At 54.7% G+C, this 20483-nt stretch overlaps 1 protein-coding gene across 3 annotated transcripts in view; it reads left to right on the top strand.

The window, feature by feature from the left end:
* The first annotated feature begins 1009 nt into the window (after positions 1–1009).
* ECHDC1 (ethylmalonyl-CoA decarboxylase 1) overlaps positions 1010–20483 on the top strand; it is a 42296-nt gene continuing 22822 nt past the window's right edge. Inside the window, exons 1-3 of one of the 3 annotated variants that reach the window (XM_068170387.1) lie at positions 1010–1091; positions 12813–13034; positions 20113–20255. In XM_068170387.1, coding sequence (XP_068026488.1) covers positions 12815–13034; positions 20113–20255 — 363 coding nt within the window. In that variant the 5' untranslated portion in view covers positions 1010–1091; positions 12813–12814. Of the gene's footprint in view, positions 1092–11277; positions 11343–11366; positions 11372–12812; positions 13035–20112; positions 20256–20483 lie in introns of those variants that run through there. The other 2 variants (XM_068170388.1, XM_068170390.1) reach the window with 2 other exon arrangements.

Below are 20483 nucleotides of genomic sequence, written 5' to 3' on the forward strand. Positions count from 1 at the left end.
AGGTCTCCAGGGCTCGCCCGAGGGACTGCCCAGCACCTGCTGCTCCCTGCAGCTGAGCAGGGCACGACAGGCTCAGCACCCGCTGCTCCCCACAGCCAGGCAGGGCACGACAAGCTCAGCACCCACTGCTCCCTGTAGCTGAGCAGGGCACGACAGGCTCAGCACCCACTGCTCCCTGCAGCTGAGCAGGGCACGACAAGCTCAGCACCCACTGCTCCCTGTAGCTGAGCAGGGCACGACAGGCTCAGCACCCACTGCTCCCTGCAGCTGAGCAGGGCACGACAGGCTCAGCACCCACTGCTCCCTGCAGCTGAGCAGGGCATGACAGGCTCACCAGCCACTGCTCCCCGCGGCCGGGCACAGCAGAGCAGGACAGGCTCAGCACCCGCTGCCCCAGCGCCCACTGCTCCCCGCGGCCGGGCACAGCAAGACAGATTCAGCACCCGCTGCCCCAGCACCCGCTGCTCCCCATTGCCCGGGCAGGGCTGAGCAGGACAGGCTCAGCACCCGCTGCCCCAGCGCCCACTGCTCCCCGTGGCCGGGCACAGCAAGACAGATTCAGCACCCGCTGCCCCAGCACCCGCTGCTCCCCATTGCCCGGACAGGGCTGAGCAGGACAGGCTCAGCGCCCGGTGCCCGTGCGTCTGCTGCTCCCCGCTGCCTGGGCAGGGCAGAGCAGGACAGGCTCAGCACCCGCTGCCCCAGCACCCGCTGCTCCCCGCTGCCCGGGCAGAGCAGGACAGGCTCAGCACCCGCTGCTCCCCGCTGCCCGGACAGAGCAGGGCAGGCTCAGCACCCGCTGCTCCCCACAGCCGGGCAGAGCAGGACAGGCTCAGCACCCGCTGCTCCCCGCGGCCCGGGCAGAGCAGGGCAGACTCAGCACCCGCTGCTCCCCACAGCCGGGCAGAGCAGGACAGGCTCAGCACCCGCTGCTCCCCGCGGCAGGGCAGGGCAGGACAGGGCAGGGCAGGGCAGGCGCGGCGCGGAGCAGGGCTCTCAGGCCGGCCCGTCCCGGCGCGGCGCCGGTTCCCGGCGGGGCCGCTTTCCCCCGCAGCACCAACCGGCGCCGGGAAGGGGAGCGGCGGGGCCAGGTCAGTTCCCGGCCGCGGGCCTCCGCTGCCCTCCTCGGCAAGCCTGGCGGCTGCCGGGACGGCGAGGTCCGGGGCTGCGGAGGGGCTCGGGGCTGCTGCCGAGCCCTGCGGCTGTCGGTGGCCCAGAGCGGGGTCTGGTCGGAGCCTCGCGCCGAGGCGGGGCGCGGGGGCAGCCGGTGCCGCGGAGCGGGAGGGATGCGCCGCGGGGGTGCCTGCGGCTGAGCCGAGGCCGTGCCGGAGCGGCCGGCGGTGCTTGTGCCTGGAGACGTCCTGCGCTGAGCGCTCCCTTTGCTGGCTCAGCCCCAGCCCGGACACCTTGGGTCGTACTCCGGGTGCAGCTGGGTACTGCCCCCTGCCAGCCCCACGGCTCAGTGTCCTTCTTAAACTGAGGGGCCAGATAGAGTTCATTAGCAACAGAGGCAATTCACATCTGAACCTTAAGCCTGCAGGGACCATTAAAAATATATATTAAACTGAACAAAGGGCAAGGGATGTGGAAAACACACAGCTTGCTATCCCCAGAGTTGAGGGGAAGGAGAAGGAAGGGGAAGGAAAGAAGAGGTGTCAAGGCTAAGCCAGCTTCAGCTGCAGCCACAGACAAGAGGAGGTTTTGCTTACGATACTCAAAGAGGTTTTGCTCCCCCTCTCCCCCCCAATTTATTTCACATTTGCATGGCTTGAGGCCACTTGAGGCACTGGTTAGGCCACACCTTGAGTCCTGTGTCCAGTTCTGGGCTCCTTCAGTTCAAGAAGGACATTGAGAGACTTGAAGGTGTCCAGAGAAGGGCAAGGAGGCTGGGGAGGGGTCTGGAGCACAGCCCTGTGAGGAGAGGCTGAGGGAGCTGGGGTTGCTTAGCCTGGAGAAGAGGAGGCTCAGGGGAGACCTTCTTGCTCTCTGCAGCTCCCTGAAGGGAGGTTGTAGCCAGGTGGGGGTTGGGCTCTTCTCCCAGGCACCCAGCAGCAGAACAAGAGGACACAGTCTCAAGCTGTGCCAGGGGAGGTGAGAAAGTTCTTCCCAGAGAGAGTAATTGGCCGTTGGGAAATGCTGCCCAGGGAAGTCGTGGGGTCCCCATCCCTGGAGGTGTTCAAGAGGGGATTGGATGTGGCACTTGGAGCCATGGTTTAGTCACAAGGTGTTGGGTGACAGGTTGGACTTGATGATCTCTGAGGTCTTTTCCAACCTTGGTGATTCTATGATTCTAAGTTTGAGAGCCACAGCTCACAAGCCTGAGCTGGGGGCAGGCTGCTGAAGCACATGGCAGGAGTTCCCTGCCTCGTGTGGAGATGTCCTGAGAGGAGGGATCTTTTCCTTCTTGGGGAGGCAGAATTTCACAGGCTTTGTTTAGTTTCTCTCTGGGTGAATCATGTTTTGTCAGAGTGTTTTCTGCTGCCTTTCCCTTGGCATGCTCAAGATCAGCCTGCTGCTTTCTCCTGGCTGCAGGCAAGCAAGCTGGAGGGGGGCCTGCCCTCAGCTTGCTTCAGCTGGTGATGGTTAGAGTGGGAAGAACCTGTCAGGTGAGCTGCTTAAGTCAACCCAACCCACGCATTGCTGCAGGAAAGAGGAGTGCATAAGTGGATGAGGTCGATGAGGGCTCTGTAGCCTTCAGGTGGAGGGTGGTGACAAGCAGCTGGCAGCAGTGACCTGTTCACACTGCTGGGGTGGAACCCTGCAGCTCAGACCTGCCTCCTGCATCTATTCTGTCTGAAGACAGGGTCCAGCGACTCCTCTTTACTCTGAGACCCGTGCTGCTGTCTTGATTTGCATCCTGGTTGCCCCCCTTTGATCTCACTGCTTGTGAAGTCCTCCTCAGTCCAACACTGGGATTTATTTTCTTGCCTTTTTCCTTTCCCCACTGTCTCAGGTTCCAGTCAGTTGGTGCTAAGGATTTTCAGTCCTTTTCAACCTTCCTTATTTGTGTGTGTGTGTGTGTGTGTACAGATGGACTATTTTCATGCTTTGGTTATGTTTCTCCTTCACTCTCTGCTCTTTCATCTGCTTTTACATTGCAGGGTCACTTCTGCCAGCCCTCAGTGTTGGGTTACCACTCACTTTCCATTCATGAGTCACTGGGAGTGCTCAGTGAAGCATCCAACAGCTACAGTCACTGCTCTCGAGTACAGTAAGGCACACACAAGGTTCAACAGTGAATCATGTCATCATCATCATCTTGAAGGACATGCAACTGCTAGAGCAGGTCCAGAGGAGGCCACCAAGATGATCAGAGAGCTGGAGAGCCTCCCCTATGGGGACAGACTGGGAGAGATGGGGCTGTTCAGCCTGGAGAAGAGAAGGCTTCAGGGAGACCTTAGAGCAGCCTCCCAGTACCTGAAGGGGGCTACAGGGGAAGGAACTTTTGACAAGGGCCTGTAGATGAGGGACAATGGCTTTGAGCTGGAAAAGGGGAGATTGAGACTGGAGATTAGGAAGAAGTTCTTTCCAGTAAGGGTGGTGAGACACTGGAACAGGTTGCCCAGGGAGGTTGTGGATACCTCCTCTCTGGAGGTGTTCAAAGCCAGGCTGAATGAGACCTTGAGCAACCTGGGCTGGTGGGAGGTGCTCCTGCTTGGAGCTTGGGCCTAGATGATCTTTAAGGTCCTCTCCAACCTAAACCATTCTGCAGTTCAGTTCACATCTTCAGTGCCTTTCTCCATGCTTTTCCTTTGCACTTTAGTGCTTGTCACTGAAATGACAGCTGCAGGAGGTCTTCATCTAGTCAAGACCTTCTGTGCTCCTTGACCCATCAGCTTGCACTTGATGCCTTTGGCAGTGTCACAGAATGCTTTTCTAGTTGTCTTCTTGTCACCTCATTTGAATGTTCTCTCCTCCCTGATCCTTCTCTGTGGATTTTGTGTGTTGGGTCCCTTTATATCTGCTGTGCTTTATCTCAGGCTACCTTCACCCAAACCCTGCTGTCTAAGCTGTCAGCTCGTGGCTTGGACCACTACACTCTGTGCTGGGTTAGGAACTGGCTGGAGGCTGAGCCCAGAGAGTGGTGGTGAATGGTGCCACAGCCAGCTGGCAGCCAGGCACCAGTGGTGTCCCCCAGGGATCAGTGCTGGGCCCCATCCTCTTTAACATCTTCATTGATGATCTGGATGACGGGGTCGAGTCAGTCATCAGCAAGTTTGAAGATGACACCAAGTTGGGAGCAGATGTTGGTCAGTGAGAGGGCAGAAAGGCTCTGCAGAGGGACCTCGACCAACTGGACAGATGGGCAGAGTCCAACAGGATGGCATTCAACAAGTCCAAGTGCCAGGGGCTGCACTTTGGCCACAGCAATCCCATGCAGAGCTACACGCTGGGGTCAGAGTGGCTGAGAGCTGCCAAACAGAGAGGGACCTGGGGGTGCTGATCGACAGCCACCTGAATATGAGCCAGCAGTGTGCCCAGGTGGCCAAGAAGGCCAATGGCATCCTGGCCTGCATCAGGAAGAGTGTGGCCAGCAGGAGCAGGGAAGTCCTTGTGCCCTGTGCTCAGCACTGGTTAGGCCACACCTTGAGTCCTGCGTCCAGTTCTGGGCTCCTCAGTTCAAGAAGGACATTGAGAGACTTGAAGGTGTCCAGAGAAGGGCAAGGAGGCTGGGGAGGGGTCTGGAGCACAGCCCTGTGAGGAGAGGCTGAGGGAGCTGGGGTTGCTTAGCCTGGAGAAGAGGAGGCTCAGGGGTGAGCTCATTGCTGTCTCCAACTCCCTGCAGGGAGGTTGTAGCCAGGTGGGGGTTGGTCTCTTCTCCCAGGCACCCAGCAGCAGAACAAGAGGACACAGTCTCAAGCTGTGCCAGGAGATGTTTAGTCTGGAGGTGAGGAGAAAGTTCTTCCCAGAGAGAGTTGTTAGCCATTGGAATGTGCTGCCCAGGGAGGTGGTGGAGTCCCCATCCCTGGAGGTGTTCAAGGGGAGATTGGACGTGGCACTTGGTGCCATGGTTTAGCCATGGGGTCTGTGTTGATAGGTTGGACTCGATGATCCTCGAGGTCATTTCCAACCTTAGTTATACTGTGATACTGTGATACCCTTTCAGCTGGTTTGTTTTTGTGCCGGTGACTCACAAGTCTGTCCCTGCACATCACACCTGCTGCTTCCTGCCCCATGGGATGTACCAAAAGCACACCACTCCAGCCTTTTCTACCCATTTTCTTTCTTCCCTGGCTTGTGTCCATTATTCAGGTGCTGTCTTTTGAGTCACAGTTTTCTCTGCTTGGGTCTTTTGCCTTGCTGGTTATTTAGAATCATGGAATTGTTAGGAGGCAGAAGGGACCTCAAGGATCTTCCAGTTCCAACCCCCCTGCCATGGGCAGGGACTCCTCACACTACAGCAGGTTGCTCACAGCCACACCCAGCTCTGTAGTGCAGTGTTTCTGGTTTGTGCCTGCAGCTCAGATGCTTCTCTGGGCTCCCAGTGCCCACTTCCCTGGTTTGCCTTAGTTATTCCACCTTTGCAGGTAGGTACTACCCAACCATTGCTCTGGGCAGCTGTCTTTATACTGCAGCTGGCAACACTGCTGCAGGCTGGGTGCTGGCTCCTGCACCTGGGTCACAACAACCCCATTCAGTGCCACAGTCATGGGGCAGAGTGGCTGGAGAGTTGCTGGGCAGAGAGGCATCTGGGGGTGCTGATCAACAACTGGCTGGGCTTGAGCTGGCTGGGTGGACAAGAAGGCCACCACCATCCTGGCCTGGATCAGTAATACCATGGCCAGCAGGAGCAGGGAAGTGACTGTGCCCCTGTGCTGGGCTCTGGTGAAGCCACACCTCGAGTAATGGGTACAGTTTTGGGACCCTCACTCCAAGAAGGACATTGAGGTGCTGGAATGTGTCCAGAGAATGGCAGCAAAGCTGGGGAAGGGTCTCAAACACAAGTCCTGTCAGGAACAGCTGAGGGACCTGGGGTTAAGTTTGCAGCAGAGGAGGCTGAGGGGGAAACTTCATAGAATCACAGAATCAATGAGGCTGGAAAAGACCTCAGAGATCATCAAGTCCAACCTGGCACCCAACACCTCATGACTAACTAAACCATGGCTCCAAGTGCCACATCCAATCCTTTCTTGAACACCTCCAGGGATGGGGACTCCACCACCTCCCTGGGCAGCACATTCCAGTGGCTAACAACTCTCTCAGTGAAGAACTTTCTCTTCACCTCCAGCCTAAACATCTCCTGGCACAGCTGGAGATTGTGTCTTCTTGTTCTGGTGCTGGGTGCCTGGGAGAAGAGACCAACCCCCACCTGGCTACAACCTCCCTGCAGGGAGTTGGAGAGAGCAAGAAGGTCTCCCCTGAGCCTCCTCTTCTCCAGGCTAAGCAACCCCAGCTCCCTCAGCCTCTCCTCACAGGGCTGTGCTCCAGACCCCTCCCCAGCCTCCTTGCCCTTCTCTGGACACCTTCAAGTCTCTCAATGTCCTTCTTAAACTGAGGAGCCCAGGACTGGACACAGGACTCAAGGTGTGGCCTAAGCAGTGCTGAGCACAGGGCACAAGGACTTCCCTGCTCCTGCTGGCCACACTCTTCCTGATGCAGGCCAGGATGCCTCCTCTCCTCCTGCCCAAAGCCTCTGGTTACTGCCTGGTTAAAATGCAACTGTCCAAAATGTTAATAACAAAAAGAAATAGATTACAATAAGGCTAACACCAGCAGCAGGACTGCCTAACTGTAAAGACTCTTTGGGCAGCTAATAAGCCCCAGCTCATATTTGCCATTCTAATTTACACTACTACTTTTGCAACCCCAGTTTTGCTCTTAAAGCACTCCACACCAAATAGCAGCCTAGAGTCCTAGAACCACCTGGCTGGAAAAGCCCTCAAGGACACCAAGTCCAACCATAACCTAACATCTGCCTGTGCACAACTCTTAGACCATGTCCCTGAGCTCCTCATCCATGTGTCTTTTAAACACCTCTAGAGATGGTGACTCCCCCACCTCCCTGGCCCGCCTGTTCCAGTGTCAAATGACCCTTTGGAATGGGCTGCCCAGGGAGGTGGTGGAGTCCCCAGCCCTGGAGGGGTTCAAGAGAGGAATGAATGTGGCACTTGGTGCCATGGTTTAGCCATGAGGTCTGTGGAGACAGGTTGGACTCGATGATCCTCGAGGTCTCATCCAACCTTGGTGATTCTGTGATTCTCTTGGTGCCATGGTTTAGTTGATGAGATGGTGTTGGGTGATAGGTTGGAGTTCATGATCTCAAAGGTCTCTTCCAACCTGGTTAATTCTATTCTGTATTCTGCCAAGGGGCCTGATGCCTGCAGAGGAATGCATCTGTTGTGTCTGAAGTGTCTGCAAGCAGGCACATGGATTGCTCCTGCCTGCCGGCTGTCATTCCTTTGTTGCTCAAGTGGTGCTCGTTTTAACCCACACTCTGCTAGCCCCCAGAGTTACACAACCAACCAAATGAGCTCTCAGCTGGTGGTTTATGTAAGGGGTGCAATAACTGTGGAATGAACTCCTGTTGATGTCCCTGCTAGAGGCTTAGCTCTCATTTGTCACCAGTGGTAAGTGAAGCTGGAGCACTTAAAGCATTTGGGAGACTCTAATTGCCTGCAGCTTTTGTTGTATCTATCCTGACAGCTTGGGGTTTTTTTCACTGTGCCTAAACTGTGCTGCAGATGTTAGTGGGTGCAGCATGTCTGAGATGATCAAATCAGACTAGGATTGCATTGCAGCAGTGTGCCCTCCTAGCCAGGGGGGCCAGTGGTCTCCTGAGGTGCCTTAAGAAGAGTATATCCAGCAGGTTGAGGGAGCTTCTCTTCCTCCCTTGCTCTGCCCTGGTGAGACCACATCTGGAGTTTTGTGTCCACTTCTGCATTCCACAGTTCAGGAGGGACAAGGAACTACTGGAGAGAGTCCAGGAGAGGCTACAAGGGTGGTAAAGGAACTGGAACATCCCTCTGCTGAGGAGAGGCTGAGAGCTGGGGCTGCTTAGCCTGGAGAAGGCTGAGAGGGGATCTTCTTGTCTATAAATATCTGATGGGTGGGTGTCAAGAAGAAAGGACCAGGCTCTTTTCACTGGTGTCCTGTGGTAGGTCCAGGGGCAGTGGGCACAAACTGGAACCCAGGAAGTTCCACCTCACCAGGAGGAAAAAACTTCTTTGCTGTGAGGGTGACAGAGCCCTGGGGCAGGCTGCCCAGAGAGGTTGTGGAGTCTCCTTCTGTGGAGACTTTCAAGACCCATCTGGATGTGTTCCTGGGTGACCTGCCCTGGGTGAGCCTGCTTTGGCAGGGGGGTTGGACTCAATGATCTCCAGAGGTCCTTTCCAATCCCTATGATTCTCTATCTAAATGTATGTAATGGTATTAAACTGACAGGCTGAACACTTTGCTGTAACAAGCATGGCTTGGCTTGGCCTACATCATTTTGTAGGTTACTGCAAGGTCTTTTATTTTCTGTGCCCTGCTTTCACTGACAGTAGGAGGGGATAAAAAAATCAATCACAGTCATGCTATGGATTGAGAGTGCTGCATACTGATTGCAATTTTGGAGGTGGTTTGTCAGAGATCAGCAAAAAATCCTTTTGGTGTGAGAGAGCTGCAGCTCAAATCTCCTCTGCTTTTCCTGAGTGGTTAGCTGAGGCTGAGCTGCTCAAATGATCTTGTTGCTTCAACCTCCCTTCAGGTAGTTGTAGAGAGCAAGAAGGTCTCCTCTGAGCCTCCTCTTCTCCAGGCTAAGCAACCCCAGCTCCCTCAGCCTCTCCTCACAGGGCTGTGCTCCAGACCCCTCCCCAGCTTTGTTGCCCTTCTCTGGACACCTTCCAGCACCTCAACATCTTTCCTAAACTGAGGGGCCCATCAGTTTGCCCAGGTGGCCAAGAAAGCCAAGGGCATCCTGGCCTGCATCAGGAACAGTGTGGCCAGCAGGAGCAGGGAAGTCCTTGTGCCCTGTGCTCAGCACTGGTTAGGCCACACCTTGAGTCCTGTGTCCAGTTCTGGGATCCTCAATATAAGAAGGACATTGAGAGACTTGAAGGTGTCCAGAGAAGGGCAAGGAGGCTGGGGAGGGGTCTGGAGCACAGCCCTGTGAGGAGAGGCTGAGGGAGCTGGGGTTGCTTAGCCTGGAGAAGAGGAGGCTCAGAGGAGACCTCATTGCTCTCTCCAACTCCCTGAAGGGAGGTTGCAGCCAGGTGGGGGTTGGTCTCTTCTCCTAGGCACCCAGCAGCAGAACAAGAGGACACAGTCTCAAGCTCTGCCAGGGGAGGTTTAGGCTGGAGGTTAGGAAGAAATTCTTCCCAGAAAAACTAATTTGCCACTGCAATGTGCTGCCCAGGGAGGTGGTGGAGTCCCCATCACTGGAGGTGTTTAGGAAGAGACTGGATGGGGTGCTTGGTGCCATGGTTGAGTTGATCAGATGGTGCTGGGTGATAGGTTGGACTCGATGATCTCGAAGGTCTTTTCCAACCTGGTTAATTCTATTCTAAAAGTGAAATCAATCAATCAATCCATCCCTGAGCACTGCCCAGTACTGCAGGAGCTGGTTTTGAAGCAGATAATTCGATGCTAATACCCTTGCATGAGTCATTAATCATGAGTCATGATCAGCAGGCAGCGCTGGCCAATTTGTTTCCTGCTCCTGCACTTGCTGATGCTCTTTATTACCATAGTGATAATACTAAAGAGCTCTTAATGCAGGGAACCACACAGCTGAACATGACAGCCTTGGATGGTATTGTTTGGGGGGGGTGTGGAATAAGATTTCCATATTTTAAATCTGGTTTGCTCTGTCCATGATTTTTTTTCCTTGACAAGAGACATGTAGGTGGTAGGAGAGTGATGAAACAAGAAGAGCAGCTAAGCTGCTGAAGGGCTTTGAGGTCATAGTATCATAGAATCAGTCAGGGGTGGAAGGGACCACAAGGATCATCTAGTTCCAACCCCCCTGCCATGGGCAGGGACACCCCACACTACATCAGGCTGGCCAGAGCCTCATCCAGCCTGGGCTTAAACACCTCCAGGGACAGGGCCCCAGCCACCTCCCTGGACAACCCATTCCAGGGCTTCACCACTCTCATGGGGAAGAACTTCCTCCTCACCTCCAGCCTCAATCTCCTCCCCTCCAGCCTGAATCTCCCCACCTCCAGCTTCATTCCATTCCCCCTAGTCCTATCACTCCCTGAGATCCTGAGCAGTCCCTCCCCAGCCTTCCTGGAGCCCCCTTCAGATACTGGAAGGCCACAATGAGGTCACCTCGGAGCCTTCTCTTCTGCAGACTGAACAGCCCCAACTCCTTCAGTCTGTCCTCACAGCAGAGCAGCTCCAGCCCTCTGCTCATCCTTGTGGCCCTTCTCTGGACACCTTCCAGCACCTCCACATCCCTCTTGCAATAGGGGCTCCAGAACTGGAGGCAGGACTCCAGGTGGGGTCTGAGCAGAGCTGAGCAGAGGGGGAGAATCACCTCCCTTGCCCTGCTGGCCACACTTCTCCTGCTGCAGCCCAGGAGCTGATTGGCTTTCTGGGCTGCAAGTGCACACTGAGAGCTCCTGCTGAGCTTCTCCTCCCCCAGCACCCCCAAGGCTCTCTCCTCAGGGCTGCTTTCCAGCCAGTCACTGCCCAGCCTGCATTTGTGCCTGGGATTGCCTCCACCCAGCTGCAGGACCCTGCCCTTGCTCTTGTTGAACCTCCTGAGGTTGGCTTGTGCCCACCTCTCCAGCCTGTCCAGCTCCCTCTGGATGGATCCCTTCCCTCCAGCTGTCTGCTGCACCACACAGTTTGGTGTCATCAGCAACCCTGCTGAGGGTGCACTCAGTGCCACTGTCCATGGCACCCACAAAGATGTTGAACAAGCCTGGTCCCAGGACTGATCCCTGAGGGACTCTGCTTGTCCCTGGCCTCCACTGGGACCTGGACCCATGGACAGCCACTCTTTGGGTGCAGCCATCAAGGTCTCTCCCAACCTTATTGATTCTATGATTCTATGATCACAGGTCTTAGGAGGAGCAGCTGAGGGAGCTGGGGTTGGTTAGTCTGGAGAAAAGGAAGCTGAGAGGAGACCTCATTGCTCTCTACAGCTGCCTGAAAGGAGGTTGCAGTGAGGGCAAGGTTGGGCTCTTCTCACATGCAACCAGTGACAGGGCAAGAGCAAACAGCCTCAAGCTGTGCCAAGGCAGGTTCAGGTTGGGTATTGGCAAAAATCTCTTCCCAGCAAGGTTTCTCAAGCACTGGCACAGGCTGCCCAGGGAGGTGGTGAAGTCACCATCCCAGGAGGGGTTTAAAAGCCAGGTGGATGTGGTTTAGTGGCAGTGGCTGAGCAGCAGTGCTGGGGTTGTGAGCTCTGGGTGAGTGCTTGGACTTGATGATCCCAAAGGTCTCTTCCAACCTCAACATTTCTATGATTCTTTTACAGGGGCTTGTTGTGATAGGGTGAGGGGCAATGGCTTTGAGCTGGGAGAGGGGAGAGTGAGACTGGACATGAGGAAGAAATTCTTTCCAGAGAGGGTGGGGAGGCACTGGGACAGGTTGCTCAGGGAGGTTATGGATGTCCCCTCCCTGGAGGTGTTCAAGGCCAGGTTGGAGGAGGCCTTGAGCAGCCTGGGCTGGTGGGAGGTTCCTGGAAGGAGGGTTGGAACTAGATGGTCTTTAAGGTCCCTTCCAACCCAACCCATTCTATGAATCTATGAATACAGGAGATGCTGAATGCATTTCTTGAGTCTCTTTCATGTTCTGCATAGAAATACTTTGGGGTATTTCTGACAAGAAAAGATGGTGAGATGTTCATGTTCAGGCTCAGCTACTGAGATCAGGCTGGGTGTTAGGAAGAAGTTCTTCATAGAAGGAGTTATTAACCATTGGGATGTGCTGCCCAGGGAGGTGGTGGAGTCACCATCACTGGAGGTGTTTAGGAGGAGACTGGATGGGGTGCTTGGTGCTATGGTTGAGTTGATTACGTGGTGTGGGGTGATAGGTTGGACTTGATGATCTCAAAGGCCTCTTCTAACCTTGTTTATTCCCTTCTCCTCTCTTCTCTTCTCTTCTCCTCTCTTCTCCTCTCTTCTCCTCTCTTCTCCTCTCTTCTCCTCTCTTCTCCTCTCTTCTCCTCTCTTCTCCTCTCTTCTCCTCTCTTCTCCTCTCTTCTCCTCTCTTCTCCTCTCTTCTCCTCTCTTCTCCTCTCTTCTCCTCTCTTCTCCTCTCTTCTCCTCTCTTCTCCTCTCTTCTCCTCTCTTCTCCTCTCTTCTCCTCTCTTCTCCTCTCTTCTCCTCTCTTCTCCTCTCTTCTCCTCTCTTCTCCTCTCTTCTCCTCTCTTCTCCTCTCTTCTCCTCTCTTCTCCTCTCTTCTCCTCTCTTCTCCTCTCTTCTCCTCTCTTCTCCTCTCTTCTCCTCTCTTCTCCTCTCTTCTCCTCTCTTCTCCTCTCTTCTCCTCTCTTCTCCTCTCTTCTCCTCTCTTCTCCTCTCTTCTCCTCTCTTCTCCTCTCTTCTCCTCTCTTCTCCTCTCTTCTCCTCTCTTCTCCTCTCTTCTCCTCTCTTCTCCTCTCTTCTCCTCTCTTCTCCTCTCTTCTCCTCTCTTCTCCTCTCTCTTATTCTCTTCTATCCTCTTCCCCTTCCCCTCCCAGGAGCAGATTCAAGGCCATAGTTTTGTAAACACTCTCTGCAGTGATTTCTCCAGAATGTTGTGGTTGCATCCCCTTTGTGTCAGGTTCTGCTGCCCTGCTTCTCTCACTCTCAGAGGACTGAGGTGCATTTCGAAGGACATTTCCTCATCTTTTCTTTATTTGTTATCCCTTCCCCCCCCCCCCCCCCATTTCTTTTCAGAAATGGCCATTTCACTCTGGAAGAACTTGCTTCAGGCTACAAAGAAAAGGGTTCTGCAGCAGAGAAGGCTGTCCCTGTACAGCAGTGCTGATGGCTATGAGGAGGGATCAATACAGAAGAAACTTCAGCAGCTGGCTGGTGGCTCCATCAACCTTTCTAAGGAAGACAATGGCATTGGAATCCTGACTTTGAACAACCCCAAGCTGATGAATGCCTTTACAGGTATTATTTGCTTGATGGGATTGCTGATTCCTTGTGGGGTTTGTATTTCTTAAGTTACCTATCTTACACAGAACTGTCAGGGCTGGAAGGGACCTCAAGGCTCAGCCAGTTCCAGCCCCCTGCCATGGCCAGGGACACCTCACACCACAGCAGGTTGCTCACAGCCACATCCAGCCTGGCTGCAAACACCTCCAGGCAGGAGGCTTCCACCACCTCCCTGGGCAACCGGTGCCAGGCTCTCACCACCCTCATGGGGAACAACTTCTTCCTCACAGCCAATCTCAATCTCCCCATTTCTAGTTCTCCTCCATTCCCCCCAGTCCTATCCCTCCCTGACACCCTCAAAAGTCCCTCCCCAGCTTTCTTGGAGCCCCCTGCAGATCCTGGAAGGCCACAATTAGGTCTCCTTGGAGCCTTCTCCAGACTGAACAACCCCAACTCCCTCAGTCTGTCCTCACAGCAGAGCAGCTCCAGCCCTCTGCTCATCCTTTTCTGGACACCTTCCAGCACCTCCAGATCCTTCCTGGCACAGAGGCTCCAGAGCTGGCCCCAGAGCTCCAGCTGTGGTCTCAGCAGAGTGGAGCAGAGGGGCAGAATCCCCTCCCTTGCCCTGCTGAGCACAGTCCTGCTCCTGAGCTCTCTCATGTGCCTCCTTTCATTTTGCTCTGCAACCATAAAGGCTATTGTGAGGGGAGTGGGAAGATGCCAGCTTTGTGCAGCCAGTGGGAGACTTTCTTTGTTCTTTATCTAAAGCCACCCCTGTAACTTGAGCTTCTGTAAGTTGCTCTCTTCCAGTCACACAAATAGGCCTCCATTTCTCCTTCTTCACTTGCTTTATGTCTTCAGTGCCAGTGGCTGGTGAATTGAATACCCCATGAGCAGGGCATTCTCTGCTGCTGCAGCTCAGGGGTCTGTTGAACGTGCTGGATAACACTCAGCTGTGAAAAGCAAGTGCCCTGCTTTATTAATCTTGTATTCTGAGAGGCTTTAGCTCCCCAAGAGAGGTGTGTTTGCTGTCTCTCCTTAACTTTCTAGAATACACCAGTGTGTGTGATTCTCTTCCTGCATAGGTAGCACAGGTTCAGGCTCTGCATCTGCAGGGCTGGAGCTGTGCATAAGCATTTGCTGTAAGTCATCAGCAGATGACACCAAGTTAGGAGCAGATGTTGGTCAGTTAGAGGGTAGAAAGGCTCTGCAGAGGGACCTTGCCAGGCTGGGCAGATGGACAGAGTCCAACAGGATGGCATTCAACAAGTCCAAGTGCCAGGGGCTGCACTTTGGCCACAACAACCCCAGGCAGAGCTACAGGCTGGGGGCAGAGTGGCTGAGAGCAGCCAGGCAGAGAGGAACCTGGGGGTGCTGGTTGATGGTAGGCTGAACATGAGCCTGCAGTGTGCCCAGGTGGCCAAGAATGCCAATGGCATCCTGGCCTGCATCAGGAACAGTGTGGCCAGCAGGAGCAGGGAGGTCATTGTGCCCTGTACTCTGCATTGGTTAGGCCACACCTTGAGTCCTGTGTCCAGTTCTGGGCTCCTCAGTTCAAGAAGGACATTGAGAGACTTGAAGGTGTCCAGAGAAGGGCAAGGAGGCTGGGGAGGGGTCTGGAGCACAGCCCTGTGAGGAGAGGCTGAGGGAGCTGGGGTTGCTTAGCCTGGAGAAGAGGAGGCTCAGGGGAGACCTTCTTGCTCTCTCCAACTCCCTGAAGGGAGGTTGTAGCCAGGTGGGGGTTGGTCTCTTCTCCCAGGCACCCAGCAGCAGAACAAGAGGACACAGTCTCAAGCTGTGCCAGGGGAAGTTTAGGCTGGAGGTGAGGAGAAAGTTCTTTCCAGAGTTGTTAGCCATTGGAATGTGCTGCCCAGGGAGGTGGTGGAGTCCCCATCCCTGGAGGTGTTCAGGAGGGGATTGGATGTGGCACTTGGTGCCATGGTTTAATCATGAGGTCTGTGGTGCCAGGTTGGACTTGATGTTCTTTGAGGTCTCTTCCAACCTTGGTGATACTGTGAGGCTGTGATTATCTGGGCCTAGTTGCATTGTTTCCTCTTTCCCTACAGATTGCTTTTCATTGCTGACTCACAATAGAGCTGTGCAAGTTCAAAGGGGGATGGGAAATGAGATGCAATGGCAAGAGGAGAAAGGACAAAGCAAGCCCAGTCTGCTGTGGGGCTCAGATGTATCACAAGTCACAACTTGAGCTTTCATAGCAACCTGCTTGACAGAAGGGGCTCAGAACTCAGCTGCTGCAAGTGCTGAGCAGTTGCAGCAGCTATTTAAGCTCCTGGTGGCTGTGCTTTGACTCTGCAAAGTGCTGCCTAATGTTCATGTGCTGAAATCCTATCTCACATCTCAAGCTGGGCACCCAAATTTAGCAGATATTTTCTCTCCCCCAGCTAGTGATCTGTAAAATTCTCTCTCCTGAGAGAGCTGCTGTGAAATTCAAGTGTTGGGCTGTGGGAATCAGATGCTGTAGGAGCAAAGAGCAGCAGCTAAACAGCCTGTGAGGAAGTGAGGAGCTGTGTCTTTGCTGCAGGCTCTGGTTGGTGTTTAGTACATGAGCCCTGGGATCAGGCAGGGCTGGTTCAGGGGAGTGTGTGGAGCCCTGGGAGGAGCACTGCTCTGTTGTGCTGTCTGACAGCCACAGGAAGGTGCTGTGGGAGGTCTTACTCTGGCAGGTCCTGAGATCACTGCTTCTCCACTGCTGCCACATTTGAAATGAGCTCGTGTCCTTTTTACCAGAGGGTTCTGATACCCACAAAAGCATAGAATGGGTTGGGTTGGAAGGGACCTTCAAGGTGATCCAACTCCCTGCCATGGGCTGGGACACCTCCCACCAGCCTCATCCAACCTTGCCTTGAACAACAACCCGGTGACAACATCAACAGCTGAGGGGAGAGCAGCTGATGTCATTTGCCTGGCCCTGAGCAAAGCCTTCGACACTGTCCCACACCACATCCTGGGCTCCAGGCTGGTGACACATGGGTGTGATGGGTGACCACTAGATGGATACAGAACTGGCTTGATGGCTGCACCCAAAGAGTGGCTGTCCATGGGTCCATGTCCCAGTGGAGGCCAGGGACAAGCAGAGTCCCTCAGGGATCAGTCCTGGGACCAGGCTTGTTCAACATCTCTGTGGGTGCCATGGACAGTGGCACTGAGTGCACCCTCAGCAGGGTTGCTGATGACACCAAGCTGTGTGGTGCAGCAGACAGCTGGAGGGAAGGGATCCATCCAGAGGGAGCTGGACAGGCTGGAGAGGTGGGCACAAGCCAACCTCAGGAGGTTCAACAAGAGCAAGGGCAGGGTCCTGCAGCTGGGTGGAGGCAATCCCAGGCACAAAGGCAGGCTGGGCAGGGACTGGCTGGAAAGCAGCCCTGAGGAGAGAGACTTGGGGGTGCTGGGGGAGGAGAAGCTCACCAGGAGCTCTCAGTGTGCACTTGCAGCCCGCAAAGCCAATCAGCTCCTGGGCTGCATCAGGAGAAGTGTGGCCAGCAGGGCAAGGGAGGTGATTCTCCCCCTCTCCTCAGCTCTGCTGAGACCCCACCTGGAGTCCTGTCTCCAGTTCTGGAGCCCCTATTGCAAGAGGGATGTGGAGGTGCTGGAAGGTGTCCAGAGAAGGGCCAGGAGGCTGGAGCTGCTCTGCTGTGAGGACAGACTGAAGGAGTTGGGGCTGTTCAGTCTGGAGAAGAGAAGGCTCTGAGGTGACCTCATTGTGGCCTTCCAGGATCTGAAGGGGGCTACAGGAAGGCTGGGGAGGGACTGCTCAGGATCTCAGGGAGTGATAGGACTAGGGGGAATGGAATGAAGCTGGAGGTGGGGAGATTGAGGCTGGAGGGGAGGAGGAAGTTCTTCCCCATGAGAGTGGTGAAGCCCTGGAATGGGTTGTCCAGGGAGGTGGTTGAGGCCCTGTCCCTGGAGGTGTTTAAGCCCAGGCTGGATGAGGCTCTGGCCAGGCTGATCTAGTGTGGGGTGTCCCTGCCCATGGCAGGGGGCTTGGAACTGGATGATCCTTGTGGTCACTTCCAACCCTGACTGATACTATGATACCCTCAGGGAGGAGACATCCACAACCTCCCTGGGCCACCTGTTCCAGTGTCTCCCCAACCCTCACTGGAAAGAATTTCTCCCTAATCTCCAGTCTGAATCTCCCTTCTTAAGAGGAGTGAAAGTCTGAGAGTAGGGAGAGTGGAAACAAACCCATGGTGACCCCATGGTTGCTGCAGAGGAGGGGGTGGCCCAGGAATTCAGGGAACTCTTCATGCTGTAAACTGCAGCTGCTGAGGGACTAACAGGCACATAGAATCAGAGAATCAATAAGGTTGGAAAAGACCTCAGAGATCATCAAGTCCAACCTGGCACCCAGCACCTCATGACTAACTAAGCCATGGCACCAAGTGCCACATCCAGTCCCCTCTTGAACACCTCCAGGGATGGGGACTCCTCCATGGATGAGGGCTCCACCACCTCCCTGGGCAGCACATTCCAAAGGCCAACAACTCTCTCTCTGTGATCCTTTTCCTTGTGTTGTGGGTCAATTCTTACCCCTCAGGAGAAACACTGAGAGGGATGGAGATGCCCAGTCCCTCAACTGCCCCAGGAGAACCTGGTTGCTTTTGTTTTATCAGCCCAAAGCTGTGGAGAGCCCCCTCAAAATGAAATTGTGTTGCTCCTGTGCCTCACAGCTTCTGGCTGGTGGCAGATGGGAATCTATATATACATGTTCTCTTCCTTTAGAGAGCTGCAAAACATCATTACAGTGTTGAGAGAAAGCCTATTTGCCAGGCATTTGCTTTGCACAGCAGCTTTTGTCTTTATCTCAAAGGAATGATGTTTATTCTGAGCTTGAGCAAACTCAGGGAACCAAAAGCAGAATAGAATCATAGAATCAATAAGGTTGGAAGAGACCTCAGAGATCATCAAGTCCAACCTGGCACCCAACACCTCATGACTAACTAAACCATGGCTCCAAGTGCCACATCCAATCCTCTCTTGAACACCTCCAGGGATGGGGACTCCACCACCTCCCTGGGCAGCACATTCCAGTGGCCAATTCCTCTTTCTGGCAAGAACTTTCTCCTCACCTCCAGCCTAAACCTCCCCTGGCACAGCTTGAGACTGTGTCCTCTTGTTCTGGTGCTGGCTGCCTGGGAGAAGAGACCAACCCCCACCTGGCTACAACCTCCCTTCAGGGAGTTGTAGACAGCAATGAGGTCTCCCCTGAGCCTTCTCTTCTCCAGGCTAAGCAACCCCAGCTCCCTCAGCCTCTCCTCACAGGGCTGTGCTCCAGACCCCTCCCCAGCCTCCTTGCCCTTCTCTGGACACCTTCAAGTCTCTCAATGTCCTTCTTAAACTGAGGAGCCCAGAACTGGGCACAGGACTCAAGGTGTGGCCTAACCAGTGCTGAGCACAGGGCAGAATGACCTCCCTGCTCCTGCTGGCCACACTGTTCCTGATGCAGGCCAGGATGCCCTTGGCCTTCTTGGCCCCCTGGGCACACTGCTGGCTCATGTTCAGCCTACTATCAACCAGCACCCCCAGGTCCCTTTCTGCCTGCCTGCTCTCAGCCACTCTGACCCCAGCCTGTAGCTCTGCCTGGGGTTGTTGTGGCCAAAGTGCAGCACCTGGCACTTGGACTTGTTGAATACCATCCTGTTGGCCTCTGCCCATCTGTCCAGCCTGGCAAGGTCCCTCTGCAGAGGCTCTCTACCCTCTAACAGATCAACTCCTGCCCCCAGCTTGGTGTCATCTTCAAATTTGCTGATGACTGACTCAGTCCCCTCATCCAGATCATCAGTGAAGGCATTAAAGAGGATGGGGCCCAGCACTGATCCCTGGGGGACACCAGTGGTGCCTGGCACATTGCTGAGGGGCAGTGTGGAGGCTGTTAGGGCCTTTTTCCCCCCCTTTTCTTGACTGGAATCTGCTAGCCACCTGTTGGCCATGGTCTCTTTGGAAGCAAAATGCTGATGGTGGCAGTTTAAGCCTGGTGGAGCCAGTTTCAGCTCTTGCTGGCCTGCAGCTGAGCTTCATACAGCAGAGAAGGAAGCCAGCCTGCAGGGATTAGGTTATAATGGTGATCATGTTATTTCCTACAGTTGGGTTTTGAAGTAGGTAGTCTCAGGCTGTACTTAAGATTGAAAGAGCTTATTAGCCCAAGTAGAGTGAGTGTGTGAAGAGGGCAAACTTGTGTCCTCAGCATAAGAAGGACCCACAACTGTTGGAGTGAGTCCACAAAGATGATCTAAGGGCTGGAGCAGCTCTGCTATGAGGACAGGCTGAGGGAGCTGGGGGTGTTAAATCTCCTGCCCTTGGGCTCTGCCCATCTGTCCAGCCTGTCCAGGTCCCTCTGCAGAGCCTCTCCACCCTCCAGCAGATCAACTCCTGCCCCCAGCTTGCTGTCATCTGCACATTTACTGCTGATGGACTCAATGCCCTCATCCAGATCATCAATAAAGATGTTACAGAGCACAGGGCCCAGCACTGATCCCTGGGGCACACCACTGGTGCCTGGCTGCCAGCTGGCTGTGGCACCATTCACCACCACTCTCTGGGCTCAGCCTCCAGCCAGTTCCTAACCCAGCACAGAGTGCTCCCATCCAAGCCAGGGGCTGACAGCTTGGCCAGCAGTTTGCTGTGGGGGACGGTGTCAAAGGCCTTGCTGAGGTCCAGGCAGACTCCATCCACAGGCCTTCCTTCACAGGAGGGATGCTCCAGTCCTTTCATCATCCTTGTAGCCTCCATTGCACTCTCTTCAGCAGGTCTCTGTCTCTCCTGAACTGGGGAGCCCCAAACTGGGTATAATATTCCAGGTGTGGTCTCAGCAGAGGGGAGCAGAACCTCCCTAGCCCTGCTGGACACACTGCTCTTGATGCACTGCAGGATATCACTTGCCTCTTTGGCCACAGGAGCACAGTGCTGTCCCATGGGGAGCTCACTGCCCACCAGGACTCCAGGGTCCTGCTCTGGGGAGCTGCTTTCCAGCAGGCTGACCACTGACCAGTGATAACTTACTTCTGGTGGTGAAAAATATGACAGTGATGATGATTTCCTGTGGAAAAACATTGCTTCTCCTCTCTTGTGACAGGCACTATGATGCTGGAGCTCCAGGAGAAGGTAACTGAGCTGGAGAGCTGGAAGGATGGCAAAGGCCTTATCATCCATGGTGCAGGAAACACCTTTTGCTCAGGCTCTGATCTGAATGCTGTCAAAGCAATATCCAACCCCCAGGCAAGTAGTTTGGGGAGAGAAATGAGCTCCCTGAGATCTTGTTAGCCAGTGGAATGGGCTGCCCAGGGAGGTGGTGGAGTCCCCATCCCTGGAGGGGTTCAAGAGGGGATGGGAGGTGGCACTTGGAGCCATGGTTTAGTCATGAGGTCTGTGGTGATGATCTTTGAGGTCTCTTCCAACCTTTGGTGAGCCTGTGATCCTTCAGCCAGAGAGGGTGCAGTTTGCTTC

Source organism: Melanerpes formicivorus, unplaced genomic scaffold, assembly GCF_026170545.1.
Source record: "Melanerpes formicivorus ecotype bairdi unplaced genomic scaffold, bMelFor1.0.p_v2 SCAF_370, whole genome shotgun sequence".
NCBI lineage: Eukaryota > Metazoa > Chordata > Aves > Piciformes > Picidae > Melanerpes > Melanerpes formicivorus.